Source organism: Delphinapterus leucas, chromosome 11 (genome assembly GCF_059928025.1).
Source record: "Delphinapterus leucas isolate spDelLeu-1000000601 "Yukka" chromosome 11, BTC_Dleu_Yukka2, whole genome shotgun sequence".
Classification (NCBI taxonomy): Eukaryota; Metazoa; Chordata; class Mammalia; order Artiodactyla; family Monodontidae; genus Delphinapterus; species Delphinapterus leucas.
In genome coordinates this window covers 34,949,029-34,963,036 of record NC_143139.1, presented here as the reverse complement: position 1 = coordinate 34,963,036, position 14,008 = coordinate 34,949,029, and the positions used below count along the sequence as shown (strand labels likewise).

At 36.1% G+C, this 14,008-nt stretch overlaps 1 protein-coding gene across 2 annotated transcripts in view; it reads right to left on the bottom strand.

Annotated features, from left to right (window-relative positions):
- Window positions 1–14,008, bottom strand: part of TMEM117 (transmembrane protein 117) — a 532,025-nt gene that overhangs the window by 91,027 nt on the left and 426,990 nt on the right. For both annotated transcript variants that reach the window (XM_022572405.2, XM_022572407.2), the window contains one exon: window positions 4,227–4,386. In XM_022572405.2, coding sequence (XP_022428113.1) covers window positions 4,227–4,386 — 160 coding nt within the window. The remainder of the gene's footprint in view (window positions 1–4,226; window positions 4,387–14,008) is intronic.

The window sequence follows — 14,008 nt, the reverse complement described above, 5'->3', positions numbered from 1 at the left end:
CCTGTCCTTCTAATCTAATCTCTTCTCTGAAGCTTTCCCTTACTACGTTGGCTACATGTCTACACTGCTCTCTCTCTCTTTTTTTTTTGGTGAACTCCTAAGACACATTTTTGTTCTTTGCTTACTCTATAACATGTTGCATTTTTAATTCTTATATGTCATGTATATCTTTTCTTCAATCTAGCAGAAAAGATGAGTAGGTGGGATAGAACTGCAAATTAAATACTTATGCGAGGAATTAAAGGAGTATATAAAAGTTAAGTGACGTAATTATAAATATTAAATGAATTTGAGATAAGATTTCCTCAGAGGGAAGTGTTCTTTACAATTTACCTCTTATGCTCTGTAGTAATGTGTGATTTATATGAGTCATGTTATACTTTACTGGCAACTGTTTATGCCTTAGTTCTAGTGAATTTCCCAAAACTACAGAAATATGTGATACAACCAATAGTTTTCACAATAAACGTACAAAAATTCTATTTAAAATATTCATAAAAATAAATAATTGCACTTTCTCTACAAGTATGCAGAATTGGCCTACTAATTTTGTTAAAATAAAATCTTTACAGCAGTAGTATCATATTCTAATGGTTTCTTTTCTTTTTTTTTTTAACCAAACATTAAAATCTCTTTCAATCATATAAGTTGAATTTTCCTACCATTAGGAAAGCCTAGGGTCTATTGCTTTTAAATCACTTAATTCTAATGAGGGAAAACCTTTCAGTAAAACTACTGCCTCCATTTCCACCAAGTTTGCTACTTTTCTATTGCTCTTTTGTCTAAAATATGTGAATATAAAGTGGATTAGATCAGAGTTTAGCTGGTTATGGACTTGTCAGGACATTTGTATTAGATATTTTTAAAAAGCTTGACTATATATGGCTTATGGGGCTGTTTCCTTAAATTCACTCTCTCACCACATGCACTAGTTCCTTGCACTTCAACATGATGCTCCCAGAGGGGGACAGAGTTTGCATGAGACTCAGTGCTGAAATGCCACTTCTTTATCCTCATCAAGCAGTTATTACTCTGGGCCTATTGCTGCCCTTGTAAGGCTCTGTGCTAGAGAGGCTCCAGGGATATATCATTATAAGCTATGGTTTCTGCTCTATAGAGCAGGAAAAGGTGAAATGCTGATCTGCAGTTCAGGTAAAATGTGCTGCAGGACTTGCAAGGAGGAATTCATCCCCTGGCTTTACTGAGGGCATTGGAATGGTCTTCAATGGTAAAGTGTAAATGAGCAGAGCAGGAGACAGATACAACCTGAGGAGGAAACAGAGGCTCACAGACATCCTGGAATAAGCATGCTGTGGTTGGGGCCAAGCAACAGTCCTCAGGGCTGGGTAGAGCCAGAGCACAGAAGATATGGGAGAAAACACAGCCAAGGGCAGACTGTGGAGAGCCCTGAGAGAGAGCTCCTAGAGTCTGGACTTCATTCTCGGACAATGGGAGTCATTGACAATCTTTTTGGTTGAAAAGTGACATATACAACATGGCATTTCAGCTTGGAAGCTTAGGAAAGTGAGCTGTGTAGGGCGAGTGGGACAAGGGGACATCTGGAGGCAGAAGGATTCACTGGAAATTATTTTACAATAGTATAGAGGAGAGCCAGGACTGGAATGGTGGCAGAGAAATGAGCAGGGAAGGTATGGCTACAAGAGACATAACAAATGATGAATCGATAGGCCTGGCTGGCTGACCAGGTGTTGGGGGAGAGAGAAAAGGAGTTAACAGATCTACTTTGGGGCCCCATTTTCAACTCCTTGTATTAATTTGGTTTTTGAGGCCCAACCTCTCCCCCTTTTTCTCTGGGACTGCTTCACCCCCAGTCAGTTCACAGATGGATGCAGGACAATCCAGTCCCTGCTATTCCTTCCCTGGAATCCAGAATTAGACCCGACAGCCAAGAGTAGTCTCCCTCTGAGGTGTTGGCTGTGGCTATCTTCTTCTATGTGAACTGGAAAGCTGAAAAAGCTGCTTTACAGTAAGAGAGAAAAAGAAGCAGAAGTGAAAGAGAAAAAGATGAGAGATGGAGAATAAGAGCTAGGACTGGGTTCCCTGTTACACTTTAGTCTCTGCTTTCATGTGTCCCTAAAATGCTACTGCATCCCTCTTCTTTAATTCTGCAGGGCATCCTTATAATGCAGTAATACATTTCCTTCTTTGATTAAGCTGGCTTGGCAGGGTTATTGTTACTTGTAGCCAAAATGGTCCAAACTGATATATTCCTCAGCAGGGGCCCTCCATCTTCAGTCAACTGGTGCTCTGGCCACTCTGTACACACTTCAGTACTTTACTGACTCCACATTTTCATGCCATTTCCTTCATCTAGAATGCCTTTCCCTTCTAAATCCTGCTGACTCTGCCTGCATAAATCCTGACTAGCCTTCCTTCCATCTCTCTTTATGAAGTACTTTTTGAGTGAGTCCATAATATCTGCAAATTTTAATGTTACATTTTCCCACTTCAAGTCCCTGATTTTAGTGAACCTATTGCAAGAATAATTAAAACTATATAAAGAGGGTAAAAGACGGTGGATGGTTGTAGGAAATCAGGAAATTTATGCTCTCACATATACAATTTTTTTTTCACATATATAAATTTAAACACATTAAAAGATAGGGCTTCCCTGGTGGCGCAGTGGTTGGGAGTCCACCTGCCGATGCAGGGGACGTGGGTTCGTACCTCGGTCTGGGAGGATCCCACATGCCGCGGAGCGGCTGGGCCCGTGAACCATGGCCTCTGAGCCTGCGCGTCCGGAGCCTGTACTCCGCAACGGAAGAGGCCACAGCAGTGAGGCCCGCTTACCGTAAAAAAAAAAAAAAGATAATGGTCTACTTGGCTACTAGTACCTTTGACTTTAAGATGGGTTCAATGAGGTACCAGTAGGCCACTTGGCCAAAGCAGATATTTTACATATCATAGTATGTTAGTTAGGAGGACTATTAGATGAAAAAAGATAAAATAGCCTTTAAAAAGTAATGCACGACATTATTGCATAAGTGCTATAAATTCAATTTTATAAATATCCAGAGGAGGTCCTATAGCAAGTGAGAGACAGATATGGAACCTTGCCAATGCTTCCTTACTCAAAGTCCAGGGCTTTCTTCACTATGCTAAACTATCCCATGGGAAATGAAAAAGAAATACATCAATTTTTAGATGAGACGAAGAATTCAATTTCATTTAATTTTTAAAAACCATAATGTATTTTAAATCATCATCTATTAAAATAATAATATACTCTAGGAACCCTCTTGAGCCTCTCACACCTCGGCTATGTTATATACCAAAAAAAACCCCAAAACCAAAACAAAACAATAACACTAAAACACTTAATCTCTTATAAAGGCCTCTCTTTGCCTGTAGCAATGAGAAAACCAATCTGCTACCCTGTGAAATCTCACATAAATTCAGAACACAATGAAGTTTACTTTCCCTTCAGCAATGGAGCCTTTGTTCTGGTCACTTACAATGCCTCTGGAGAGGAAAACACAAAATTGCCTTATGAAAGTAATAAGAAAATGTCTAGCAAATGGATGGGTATTTAATGAACAAGATAAAGTGCCAAGTAATAGTTAATGTCTCTTTCCGCTCGATTCAAAGGAACACCCCTAAGACCCCAAAGCATTCACACCAGAAGATTACACGAGTAGCACTGATAAGCACGATGCCATTGTACAAAGAATCTGTTGCTAAGCAGGGCAGAAATATTGTTTACATGAAAATGGAATGATCTCTGGTGAATACTGAAAGAAAGTGATAATTTCCATAAGCAGAAAAAGCATTTTTATATTATTCCATTTCAACTGCTCTAAAGCCCTAAGTTGCTTTGGCAATTGCTTATCCCTGCTTTGTTGGCTTATATCATCCTCATCTCTGCAGCTTTCCATTTACTAAATGGCAGGCGTTTTTTTGTTTTGCTTTGTTTTGTTTTTTTCCCTGAAGCTTTGGCAAAAATACCACAACCATTCTGTATGGTTTCCAGGGGCCACCTTTCAATGGTCATACAATGACTTTTTGGTGCCCTTTTCATAAAAGCCCAGTTGGTTTATCCTGTCAGTAAAATTGCTGAAAATATGATCAGAGAAGGCTCCATTTATAGCAACTGTAAACTATGCATTTCTCTAGCTTTATGGAGCCTTTCACTGTATAGTGTTTGTTTACTGAGAACAAAGCAGGGAGTGGCTTCAGTGAGAGGAGGAAAATACAAAGCCACTTACCTGCATTACAATAAGGAGGTCAAAGACCAAGATGAAAGAAGCCAGGAAGGCTCTGGAAACTTCATCACTGGGCAAAAATCCCCGATTTAGCTTGTCCCAGCTGATCCAGTCAGTTGTAATGACAAGTACAACCACAGATGTCAGAGTGAAAAGAACCGTCCTGAAAGGAACAAGACACTCAGTAAAAAACATTAGATGTAATAATATAAACAGTGCAGAGTGCATGTGATCTGCTGTATTAAAAGTCTACCCCTTGCCAAGTACCTATCCTAAGGCATAGTCACCAAAGGAAGATGAAAAAAGAAGCAAATTAAGAGCTTTCTTTCAAAAGCAATTAGAAAAAGGTATGACAGCATCTTTTCCAAGATTTTCCCTAAAGGGCAATAAGGTAATGGTTATAGAACAAATAGTTAACAATAAAATATTGCAAATAATCTTGGTTAGTGCAATATATGTCCCAAAGAGAACATTGGTTGTAACTCTCATTACACATACATTGTTTTACTGAGGGTGGTGAACAAACATATATAGGAACATAAGGCAGATGGGTAAGGAAGTCTTTGGATTCCATGGTTATTCTACAGAAGAGAGGGAAGATAGACTGGTCCCTTCATTATTCCCTAGCCTGATGAGCTCTGTAGAGGAACCACCTCTACGTGCCAACTGTGTAGCCTCTTCTCCTCATGGTACTCATATCATAGATATCTTGTGGCCTAGTGACCTGTCCAGGTCACACCATGTCTAATCCTCCATCCATCGTTATAAGATACTAGGGGCCTGAGATTTTTCTCTTACTTATTTTTGTAGCTCCTGTAAAATCTTACATAATTATATGCAGATGGAGTTCAAAGAATGTTTGTTGAAATTGTAACAATTATCAATTAAGCTTTTTATAGAAATCAAAAAATATTTAAATTAGTCTTTAATATTGACATTCAAAGTAAATCTGAAATCCGGGCAGTGAAAATTCAATCTGCCAGAGAATTGTCCATAATGTTGTAAAGCCTCTGCTTTCAGAACTATATTTGTATATAGAGATTGTTTTGAATTATAAAAAGGAAAATAAAGAACACCAAATATTTTGAAAATAATTTTAACGTAAAGGAATAAATAAATAAGAGAAAAGAAAAATGGAATAATATGAATCATCCTGGAATTCTCTTAACAATTGAACAGAATACAAATTTCTAAACTGAAATTTTGGTTTTCCTTTTCACAACTTTTTATTTGGAACAAGTTATACTCTGATAAAATAAGTGTAATGAACTCCTCTTTAGATTTTTCCCCCATGAATAGAAAATATACATTTTTTTAAATTTTGGAAAATAAATTTTTTTAAAATTTACTTATTTTATTAAAATTGTAGACTCTCAAAAGAATTTGACTCATGATCTCCAAAACATAAATTAAAAATTATCTTTGCTACTGTTTAGAATATCTTTGAGCATTTCCAGAAATTCAAATGGATTAAATGAGCATGGGAGAAATCCAAAATAATTATTAAAATGCAAATAGAAAGAAATTGCAAATATTATATAGTCAAACATAAGAATATTGGAATTTTAAACAAAATTTTCTCCAGGTTAAGTTGATTCATTTGTTTTTGTCTTTTTGAGTTTGAGAAACTTCAAGGAAATTTGAATGCAATTACCACAATTTCTTTTGTCAACAAGGAATATAACAACTTCCATGAAGAACAGATAAATATTGACTATTCTTTGAATCTCCTTTTGGTGATAAGGGTACTTCCTCATCACTCTTGGCTTTTCATATGTGCGTTTCACAAGGATGCTATGAATATAAATAATTCTTCAGGATGTACTGTATGACCGTACAGGTTGGTAAATGGTTGGGATCCCAATTCTCTCAAGCTCCCCCTTCTTTTCCTCTCCAGCTTCCTTCACAAGGCCCCACACCTTCCTGTTATCCAGCACTACAGGGTGAAGTCTTGGTGAAACATGGGTACTCCAGCACCTCACTCCAACTCTATGGCCAGCATCCATCCTATTGGTTCAAGCCTGTGGTTGACAGGTTAGTTTTTTTTTTTTTTTTGATTTTTTTGATGTGGACCATTTTTAAAGTCTTTATTAAATTTGTTACAATATTGCTTCTGTTTTTTTTTATGTTTTGGTTTTTTGGCCCCGAGGCATATGGGATCTTAGTTCCCCCACCAGGAAAAAATGAACCCATGCCCCCTGCATTGGGAGGCAAAGTCTTAACCACTGGAATGTCAGGGAAGTCCCAACAGGTTAGTATTTTTAATATCATCCTTGCATTTTCCCCAAGAGCTACCTGGAAACTTCTTTTTGTGAAGACAGGTGATTACATTGGAATTCATACTCTAATGTTACTTTGTTGGTCTAAATATGTAAACTGATACTGTAAAATTAAATACTAATGCAGAGGAATATTTTTAGGTGACAAAATCTGAGATTTTGGAATAAGCGTTTGTTGAGAAATCACAAACCTCATCTATTACAAGATTTATAAGGGAGTTATTCTTTTTTTTAATTTATTTTTTTGAAGAATAGTTGATTTACAATGTTGTATTAATTTCTGCTGTACGGCAAAGTGATTTAGTTATACATATATATATATATATATATATATATATACATTCTTTTTCATATCCTTTTCCATTATGGTTTATCACAGGGTATTGAGTATAGTTCCTTGGGGTATTCAGTAGGACCTTGTTGTTTATCCATTCTATATATAACTGTTTGCATCTGCTAATCCCAAACTCCCAATTCATCCCTGCCTTACCCCCTCTCCCTTGGCAGCCACAAATCTGTTCAAAGGAGTTATTCTTATTCATGCTAACAATTTCATTGTGAATAAAGTCATTAAAATTAATCATTAAGATTCTTTGGTAATTAGAATTTATCATAAAGCCTGTTGTATAAGAGCTTCCTGAGATCAAATCTGCACCAATTCATGTCTTAGATGTTTGCTTTATTTGATACATTTCATTTATCCAATATGTAATAATACTCTTCCTAAGACCTTTTCATAGGTGTTTTCCTGGCTTTATTAAGTACTTCTGTTTTGACAAAGAGTATTGCTACAGATCTTAAGAAAAAGTTACTGGTAATATTTTATTACTCTAAAAAGAAATTAAAGGAGGTATTCTGCCCTATATTTAATATTTAATACTAAAAAAGAATAAAAATGGCAATCATTAAATATGAATCCATATAGCTCAGAGAAAGCTGTCAAAATAAGTCAAGAGAATGGAAAAAAGAAAAGGAAAAGGGGGACCAAAATACATTAATTGGTCATTCCACCTCCAAAATTATATTCAGTGCCTTATCTAGATATAGGTATGGAAGCAAATGTATTGCTTGTGACTTGTTTTTCTGAGCCACATCTTGTAAAATTGATAGGCTTTACCATGCTATGATAATTCAGTTAAAACACCAGTTTAAAAGAACCATGACTCAATTACAAATTACTGTTACAGTCATATGCCACTTGTAATGTGTCAGGGTCTGGTATAAGAGCTTTACACAAAATAGTATAATCCTTACTACAATTCTACTGTCACCACCTCCAATTTACAAGTGCAGAAACTGAGTCACAGAAAGTTCAAATAACTGGACCTGAGTTAAAGACTTTATACGTTATATAAGATATAAGATGATTCAAACCTAGGCTGACTCATGACAGTATGTGTCACAACCATTGTATGTATTGTCTCTCATAGGAAGCACTTGATTTTACACTCTTGTTACTAGGTCTGTAGCTAAGATTTCACTTATTTTCCATTTTTATTATAAGTATAATGTTGGAAAATTATCATCCAGGAATACTTAATATTGAAAAGTAAAACTCACAGAGACTCTGACAAGGACTGACAGGAAACAGTTAACAGGGATATTTTCATGGCAGTGAAAATGGACCCTCAGGGATGCTAACCATCAATGCAGCACCCTTGGGTTTTTATTTAACCAGTATGGTTGAAAAGATGTTTACTCTGGATCACGATTCTTGGGAGTTTCAGCTTCTCTTTTTAAATAGCGTCCAATTAAACAATTATCTGGATTATTTCCTTTCAATATGCAGCCAGCACCAGCAGGACATCCTGGCTCATCAATTCTACTGTCTCTGGTTTCTGGCCACCAGTCAAAGGGAAAGAACTCATACATAATTATCAGCTCGAGTGGTTAGTCTCACTTCCCTGTTTTCAGATTTCCAGTTTGTTTGCTTTTCCTCAATTGTTGCTAATTCCTCTTGGATTAATAGGAATTAGAATGTGAGACCAAGAAAGGTTAACAGAGCTTTTTTAATTCACTGCTTCCCAATCTCTGGGTTGGGCTCCTGGGAACCACAGAGTTGCTAAGAAGTGTGAATTTATATGTGCACTATGAGTTGTCTGTAAAGTGAAAAAATGAAATGTTTCCAGAGAGGTTAGGGGACTCACTCATGTCACACAGACTGCCAAGGACAGAACTACCATGAGAACTACTCTGAGCAAGGACTTGCCCTGTAGTAAACCACTTTCTCTCTTTTGCTAAAAATCTTCAGATATGCTAATTTTTTTTTTTTTGTGGTATGTGGGCCTCTCACTGTTGGGGCCGCTCACTGTTGTGGCCTCTCCCATTGCAGAGCACAGGCTCTGGATGTGCAGGCACAGCGGCCATGGCTCACGGGCCCAGCCGCTCCACGGCATGTGGGATCTTCCCGGACCAGGGCACGAACCCGTGTCCCCTGCATCGGCAGGCGGACTCTCAACCACTGCGCCACCAGGGAAGCCCATGCTAAAAATTTTAATATCATCTGGATCTCATCTGGGAACATACTTTATAGCCTACCCAAATATCTATTGTGTATGTTGACTGGAAACAGAGTAGTATGTATAAATGAATCAAGATAATCCCCCAATTTGGTTTAATTCATAGTCTAAACCACTCTTTCACACTAATTTCTGGATTTTAAAAAATACTGAACTTCTATTTTAAGTAATTAAATTAGTTAATATTGCTTTTCTTCTTCCAATCATAACCACTTTAAGATAGACTTATTGCATAGTTAAACAGCCTGAAATCAGGGATTAAATCAATAGAGAAAAGAACTGGCATTAGGCTTCGATTATCCACAGAGGGCTAACTCAGTGTTAGTTATCACACAATTTCATTTTGATTAAACCAGGCAGCAGGAATGTACAGAATCTCCTAACTAAAAGAATATATGTTGAACCAAACAAAATTGCCAAAATTTGACCATGCTTTATCCTACCAAAAATAGCAATTTCATGTGATTCAACATAATAAATATGCTTTTATGTGTTTTAATATATTAGCCATTTTTCATGTTCTAAAATGTTTATAATCTTTGATTCCAGTCATGAATATCATATTCCTTTCTGATCTTGCTGCACAATTACTGTGACGGTTACAGGAAGAAAAAATCACTTTAATTTCTTTCTATAATACTTGTGTTAAAATTTTGGAACTCAATCAAAACAAGTCAGATTGTGTTTCATGATTTCTCATAGCAATATAAAAATCTGCAAATCTTATTAAAAATGAAAGGTTTAATGTTATCACTACAAAAAAGAATGAATGCACGGATCAAGATAGCAAATTTAATCTCACAATTAAGTTAGATATAGTTTCATATTTCAAAGTACGAAATACATGAAATGAAATGTGGCATGGCAATAGAATTTTAAATGATTTAATATCATAATTTCTCATCATGTGGTTTAGAGGGAAAAATACAACAAGCAGGCATAAACAGAAGAATGCTTTCCTTCACTTTTCATTGCAAAACTGAGAGCCAGTTCAAGCATCCAGTTCCATTCTGAATACCAGCTACCAGCACAGAGAAGTCACAGATGGCCAGGAGAGAATGCTGACACTTTCCGTTTTGCTTGTTTTAATGATCAATGTTGCCATTGCAACTCTGTTAGTAAAACAATCACCACTTGGGTCCTCAAGCCAGTTCATCCTGAAATTCATGAGTTTACTCAGTACTGTAGCCTAGCTGACGAAGTCAAGATTGCTCCTTAGACGTCTGTAAGGAAATGGTTTTAGTGTCCTTCCAGTTTCCCACTCTTGGGATCAGGAAGCACCAAGGGAACACAAAGGTGATGTTTACTAAATGACCTAGGGAGGGAGCACAGCTTCTCCATGTGGCTTTCATTAAGTAAATGTCACAGTCAGTTCTTGGCCAACCTGAACACACTTGTTAAGATAGGATCCCTGAGAAAGAAGATGCAGTTATTAACTTGTCTTATTTGTGGCTGCATTGGGATCTGGAGTCTATAAAGGAAATTATTAGACTCTAATGTTGTCCATTAAAGTATACATTTATGTGTTATTTATATCTGTCTATTATTCCATGAAGGAAAGTGCTCTGAACATAGCAGGAGCTCAAAAAACACTGAGCAAATTGGAATGAAGAAGGAACTTGGTAACTCTTGTTCCTGAAAGGGCATGAAAGAGGTGGCTGAAAAAGGCACTTCTGGCTTGGGCCATTTGGCCACACAGATTGTAATTTACGTGGACAGTGTCCTGGCATCCTAATCTATGTAAACAATGTCCCTTGGAGTTCTGCAGTGTCCAACCATCGCAACTTTATGTGGAGCCCTGGCCATTGGCAATCTTGATATAAGAGGTGGAAATGAAATGACCACATTTCTTTTAGTGGTTTGAATTCTTCTACCTATGTTTGAGTGATGTTAGTTTACTCAGAGGTTCTTAAAAGTAGCTTATTGATACAGAGCAGAGTTAGTCTTGGTCAGGAGAAATCATTTTATTTTCTTTGTGTTTCATAGTTTTAGGGGTGGAATAAAACACACGTTCTAGGAAAAAGTACTTAGTAGACTGCAAAGTCCTTAGGATTTGGGCTGTGTCATTCATTACTGATTATCAATGATCAGCACACTGTTGATATTTAAAAAACAGTATGAATAAATCAATCTATTTAACCTGATGTAGGAAATACTTATCCCTTAGCCTTCACCAAGTTCAGATACTTCTGCAACTCATGGTACTTCCTCCAGTATTTACAGAGCAAAGAAAGAGGCCTGTGCAATGAAAAATTAGGTTGCATGGACTTAATGGGCATGTTAATCCTTTGTGTCTCTTAGCAAACTCACCAGCACAATTTTTCTTCCTAGTGAATTACCTTGTAATTACTAAATAATTCACCAATTCAGTAGGATGAAGCATATGAGATATACTCTACTAATTGTTACCCCAGGTATAAAATATTACCACAAGTTCAGTAATGAAAGTGGTAATAAAGATACGGGTATAAATAAACGCTCATTAACTACAGATAATGCCAGCAAGAACTATACCCATTATTGTTTATTTAATGAAAATAAAACGATAGCTATGATACTCCAAACATACTTTTGACTTTTCAAAATGCAAAGTAGAAAATTTAAGTTAAACATACCATGTTGCATTTTTTTTCCTGTTAAATTTGCTTTTTTAAAAAATAAGAAAAACCAGGATCTTCTGGGGTGAGCAGGACAAAAGTATGCTTTATTTGATTTAAAAAATAGGATGAATTTACATACTGGGTTAAAAATAAAGGTTCAGGTAAAATTTTGTGACTTTGTTGAAGCCAGCCAAGATGTTTACATAAGTCAAACCAAGACCAAAAGTATATTTTCAGTATCATTTCAAATATCTGTTGAAGAAGATGTATCATCAGGAGACTGTCCATTGGGAAGAATGCTTTCAGAACTCTCCACAAGTATCCCTGGAAGAAAGAATCTTTTCAAAGACATTGAGGACATGATATAATGGCTAGGAAAGTAGAGATTATGAACGTAAAATACTTTTCTTTTATGAAAGAAGACTACAAAGTAGACTCCAGGAACAGAAAAATTCCCTAAAGTTATGCAAAAATATTTAAAGGAAATAATGTCATGTCACAATGGAAGATCAAAAAATTAATATTAGGTTTCATAAGGGACATGATTCATTCTTGAATTCTAATGGAAAAGATTTTTTAAAACATCTAAAGCTTTATGACCGCAGATATATATTTATTTTCTCTTGGGAACCTGTGAAGAATCTTTGATTTATTTATAAATAATTCAGGACCAGCTAGAAAAAATACCTCACTCAAAAATAGGGAGAGAGCATGTTGGCACTAGTGATCAGAGGACCAACTTATAAATTTGATTTAATTAAGGATAGATTGTTGGCAATTTAAAAGCAGATCATCCACCTTGTCTGGTCAACCCAGTGGAGAATTTTGAAGCTACGTAAAAGTGTAATTTTATCAAGAATTTAGATAGCTCCTTGGTAGAAAAAGCAATTTCAGGTAATGTACAAGATTGAAAAACAGTTGCTTTTGAAAGAGAAAGTCATATTGTAATGCATGCAAGGGCACAGAGAATTCAAGAAACATTTATTGAGCATATAAGGCACAGACATAAATTGAAGGGACATAGGAATGATCTCTGCCCTTAAGGAACTTGTCACCAGCTAAATGATGGCAATATATACAAAACAATCAAACCCGAAGTTAAGCAAAAACCATGATGCTATGGAAGTTTTCAGGAATATCTGATTTATTTTTATTCAGGTATGAAAAGTAGCTAGGACATTTAATGAAATTAGACCTAAAAAATGAGTAGATTGCCATAGTGGAATGGATATTGCAGGCAAAAAACAAATTTGAAAGAAAATATGGAAATGGTAGTGGGTGGTAGTGAAGTATTAGGGAAGAGTGCCAGATGTTTCCAAAGTTTCTAGGTTTTGTGACTAAAAAGATTGTGACGTCACTAACTGAAGTGAGAAATATGAAAGAAACCAGGAATGAAATATTACGAATCCTGTTTTGAACACCTTGTTGAGTTTAAGGAGCTGGTGGGACATCTATACAGGAATGAATAATAGTCAACTGGAGATAGGAATCTGGGTCAAGGAAAGATCAGGCCCTGAATTTTGATTCATTCAAATACAAATAATTGTTAAAGACATGACGATTAATAAAATTTTTCAGATAAAAAAAGAAAAAGGAATAAAAAGAACAGAGAAAATCAAGGACAGAGTCTTGAAGATCACCTCTTTTTATGGTATATCCAGAGAAGGCTGGAGGATGACAAGGCCATAGACATATGACATGATATATGAAGAAATCCAAAATAAAACAATATTATAGAAGCCAGAGAGAAAGATAATTTCAGGAATGAATTTGTGGTCAAAACCCCCAAATACTACATAGAGGTTTTATGGGATATAGACTGAAGATGGACCACTGTTGAGCACACTTCTTTCTTTAACACGACTCCTTTGAAAATTGCAAAATTGGATGTAAATATAGTTTCAGATATTTTCTCTGTAAACTCAGATATGGGCCTAATTTGTGTTCTGCTCCCAGGATCTCTACTAGTAAAGAGGAAGAGACAAATGAGGAAATTATTTGGGTAATCAATTTAAAACCATTTGGTTGCAATTAGCCAAGTAATTGACAATTTTATTAGAGTTTATGCAAATATCGCAAGCAAAATCATTGTTTTGCAGGATGGCTTCAGTCCTGGAGGGAAGTTAAAGCACAGATCGACAAAGAGTAGAATGTAGGCAATTGCAGTAATGCATGAATGATATGGTTATAATGATACAGAGGATAAATAAAAAATATATTTGAAAGCAAAATTAATAGAACTTATGCTAAACCCGGATAATACTTAATGAAGTAGGGAAGTTGGAAAGAAAGTTGGTTTGAGAACAGACTATGAGATAGCTATTCAGAGATCTGCAGAAACCTATATTTGCCCTGGTAGTACCCTGGGCCCTGCAAGTGGGCAAAAT